This window comes from Cyanistes caeruleus, chromosome 9, assembly GCF_971803275.1.
Source record: "Cyanistes caeruleus chromosome 9, bCyaCae1.hap1.1, whole genome shotgun sequence".
NCBI lineage: Eukaryota > Metazoa > Chordata > Aves > Passeriformes > Paridae > Cyanistes > Cyanistes caeruleus.
The window spans coordinates 15,688,132-15,691,964 of NC_141709.1; the positions used below are offsets into that span (position 1 = coordinate 15,688,132).

Here is a 3,833-nt window from a genome sequence, read left to right on the forward strand (position 1 = left end):
ACAGTGTGTAACTGTTACTCAAAAGGAATGGGAAAGCTGGGAATAGAGCAGATGCTTTCTAAGTTGTCCAAATTCTGGTGACAGTCTGATCTAAAAAGACAACAAAAGGCTTCTGCCACTGCATTTGGGCATATAATGGATGGTGATTTGGATGTGTAGAGTAAATAATATACAGGAAGAGCAGGTAATTACAGGGTTTGTAATACATAGGACTCAACCTCTTGGCCTTTTTTCTACACTTTTATTGATTTATTAGATGAAATACATAAATACCAGCTTATGTACAATTTTTTTTATTCATAAATAAGTCAATATTCTGCAACAATCAACTTAACTACAAAAAAAAAAAACTGGAACAGTGAAACGTCAATAAGGTCTTTTAGAACCTTGTAGCTTTTAAGAAATAGCCTGAAATTTATTTCAGATCCTGTGTTCACTTGTCCTTGAACTTTACCATTTCTGTCCCTTCAAATATGAATATATCTGCTTCTGGGAGAACAAGCAGTAGCACACAAGATCTCTAAAAACACGAATGGATGGATTAAATAAATCTAAAGGTCTCTACTGGGCATATTATTCTGTGGCTAACATCTTATGAAACAGTTAATCATCATCTCTTTTAAAGTATGCTTCATGAAGCTTTTCAGTTAGGGAGATATTTCTTGTTACAAATTCAGAGACTATTTTTCAATTACAGTACTGCAGAAAGAGGAGGATTTTAGTTTCTATAATAACTGTTCTTTACTGACAGCTAAACAATGAAAGGCCTCAAAAGGTTTGACACTTGATTAGATCTACACTGTAAAGTGCAGCAGGCAAAAAATATGGTAATTAAGGGCCTGATCAAGTAAATCACTGAGGTATGTCTTTAACCTTAAGCACATGAGCCATCTAATTAATTAAAAGTGAACATAGATATTCATGTTTTTAACAAATCCACCTTTGGATCAATATTTCTGCCCATTGTTAACATGAGCCTTTTTGTCAAATAAAAGATGTGCTGTATTGTAACATCCATTAACCCACACAATTTAACTTTTTTAAATTGAAAAAATGTATACTGCAACTAGAACTACCTCCTAATATATTATTTTGGTATTGCCATTTGTTAGCATCTAAGAATGCCTTCTGAAGGTCTCTGGTACAGGTAATACCTTACAAACTGCAATTGCTTGCTTTTGTAGCCAATATCTAACCTAGCTGAAAAAGCAGCTTTTTTTCTTAAGCTCATCATAAAATTAATCAGCACTCCATATCTGAAAAGCTTTTCAAAGTAAATGTAAGTTCTCTTACTGAGTTTTTTATTAAGTCTTGTCCAGGTTAAGGACAATTAATATTTTGTCCCTGTTCGAGTAAAGCAGGGTAGAGTTCCTGGGAGAATCCCATGACTAATTATTCTCCATTTGGGAACTGACTGTTCATGCCTTCTCTTCAATCAGTTTTTAGTCCACCTCAGGAGCTGTTATTCATCTCTCCAGGAACTAATTTTGGAGTTTCAAATACTACACCGATTCTGTGTTACCTGTGTGCTCACCAACACCAGTGTTCACCTCTGGCAGGGTGGCAATGCAGGATTTCCTATGGGTTGAGACAGCCTGAGGTTTATGAAGAGACATAAAATGTTCAGATTGAGAACCAGCTTCCTCAAATAAGTACTGTCTTATAATGATTGTTCTATTTACTGTGTTTGAAAGATTTGATTTGGAAAGTATATTATAATAGACCAGTTCTAAAATTAAAATTGCTGAAACATACTGAGCTTTCTCTTAACAAAAATAAGATCAGGAAAAACTCTGTTAAAAAGCTAGTATCCAGCAGAGGAATTTCTACAGTTTATGGACTGTATTTCAGACAGAAGTGACTGATACTGGTATAAAACCTTGCTTCAAATGGAAGTTGTGTAAATGGGTTAGACCCAGAAGACTGGTAAGGCAGGGAGAAAAGAGTCAGACTGTGTAGTTGGAGTATTTCTGGAGCATGATAGGGTTTGGCTTTTTTTTTTTTTTTTTTTCCCTTCTTGATTTAACAAGTTGAAAATCTGCTGAATAATTCATGAAGAGTGGAAGGGCTGAATCTTCCTGGAATGATATACAGTGTACGTACTGTGGCACAGGAGAAACTGCAAAGCTTTGTATCAGTTGCTGCCGTTTCTGCTGCCGATTGCAAGGTGCTGCTGCTTTTGCTGTTTTCACAGCTACAGAAACCTCAGTCGTGCGCTGGTCTGCCAACAGCCATTTGCCTCCCTATGGACCCACCTTCACCAGCTACAATCTGTGGACTCTCTTGCTGCCTACCTGCCTTGGACACTGCTGGTTTTTGGATAGTTACTGCAAATAGCATTTTCTGGACCTTACAGCTTCTATGACTGAAACCTGCCTTAGAGTCCCCCAGCTGCACAGCCTCCCGTGTGCTTGGTGAGGACTCCTGCAGCAGAACTTCTGACCCAGACAAGGATGGGATTTACAGGGCAAAGTCAAAACTGAGCTGCATTCAGCGAGATGCCCAACGCCTCTTCCTGGAGTGCCAGCTCGCCTCTGCTGCTGCTCTGGGAGGACTCCTCCGGGACCCGCATCTTTCTGTCGCTGCTCTACGCAGTCTTAGCTATCTCAGGGACTTTATCCAATGTGATGGTCATCTATTTAGTCTTCTCCTTCAAAAAGCTGCAGACAACCAGCAATGCCTTCATCGTGAACGGCTGTGCGGCAGACCTGAGCGTGTGCGCCCTGTGGATGCCCCAGGAGGCTGTGCTGGGGCTGCTGCCCCCCAATTCCTCCTCCCTTCGCTCGGCGGAGTATCGGCTGCTCCGAGGGGGGCTCCTGGGCCTCGGCCTCACCGTCTCCCTGGCCTCGCACCTGCTGGTGGCTTTCAACAGGTACGTGCTCATCACCAAGCTGCCCAGCGTGTACCAGGCCCTCTACCAGCGGAGACACACGGGCTGCATGATCGGGCTCTCCTGGGCCCTCGCCCTGCTCCCGGTCCCGCTGCTGCCCGGGCTCTGGACCCTGGGCTCTGCCCAGTCGGACGGCAGCTCTCGCTACACCGCTCTGCTCCTCGCCCTGGCCGTGCTGGGCCAGACCGCGCTGCTGCTCCACTGCTACCTCGGCATCGTGCGGCGGGTGCGGGGCAGCGCCAAGCGGGTCAGCGTGCTCAACTTCCACCTGCTGCACCAGCTGCCCTTCCCCGCCGCGCCGCCGCCGCCTCGCCGCGCCCAGCGCCGCCTCAGCAGCGTCTCCGTCCTGCTGCTCTGCTGCGTGTTCCTGCTGGGCACCCAGCCCCTGGTCTGGGTGAGCCTCCTGGGCTTCTTTCTGCGCCCGGCGCCGCCGGCGCTGCAGGCCGCCAGCTGGCTGCTGCTCTGCTCGCTCTCGGCCCTCAACCCGCTGCTCTACACGTGGCGCAGCGAGGAGTTCCGCCGGGCGGCCCGCTCCGTCCTGCCCCGCGGCGAGGGCCCGGCCGCCGCCCCGCGCCCCTCCGCCGCCGCCGCGGGCCCCGCCGGCGCCCCGCCCTGCCCGCAGCTGCCGCGGCGCCGGGGCACGGGGAGCAGCGCCAGCGCCGCGGCCGCGCCGCGCTGAGGGGCCGGGGCAGCGCCGGGACCCCGGCGGCCGCGCGCGGGAACAAGCGCGGCCCCTCAGGCCGCTCCGCCACCCCCGCCGGCGGCCACCGCCCGTCGGGCAGCCGAGCCGCCCCGGCCCCCGCCCCGGTAGCGCTTCTTCCTCTACACGTTCTCCTGCTGCTCCTGTCTGACACCACGCACTTCTTGCCCGCTCCCTCTTCCACCCCACGGCCAGGCAGCGCCGGGCGCTTTCCCGAGGCACCGGGACGGACATTGGGGCGGG

At 49.6% G+C, this 3,833-nt stretch overlaps 1 protein-coding gene across 1 annotated transcript; it reads left to right on the forward strand.

The window, feature by feature from the left end:
- The first annotated feature begins 227 nt into the window (after positions 1-227).
- On the forward strand, positions 228-3,569 carry GPR88 (G protein-coupled receptor 88). The gene has a single exon (XM_023931684.2). It carries the CDS (start codon positions 2,499-2,501, stop codon positions 3,567-3,569), a length of 1,071 nt encoding a protein of 356 aa, XP_023787452.2. The 5' UTR covers positions 228-2,498.
- Positions 3,570-3,833: the final 264 nt, after the last annotated feature.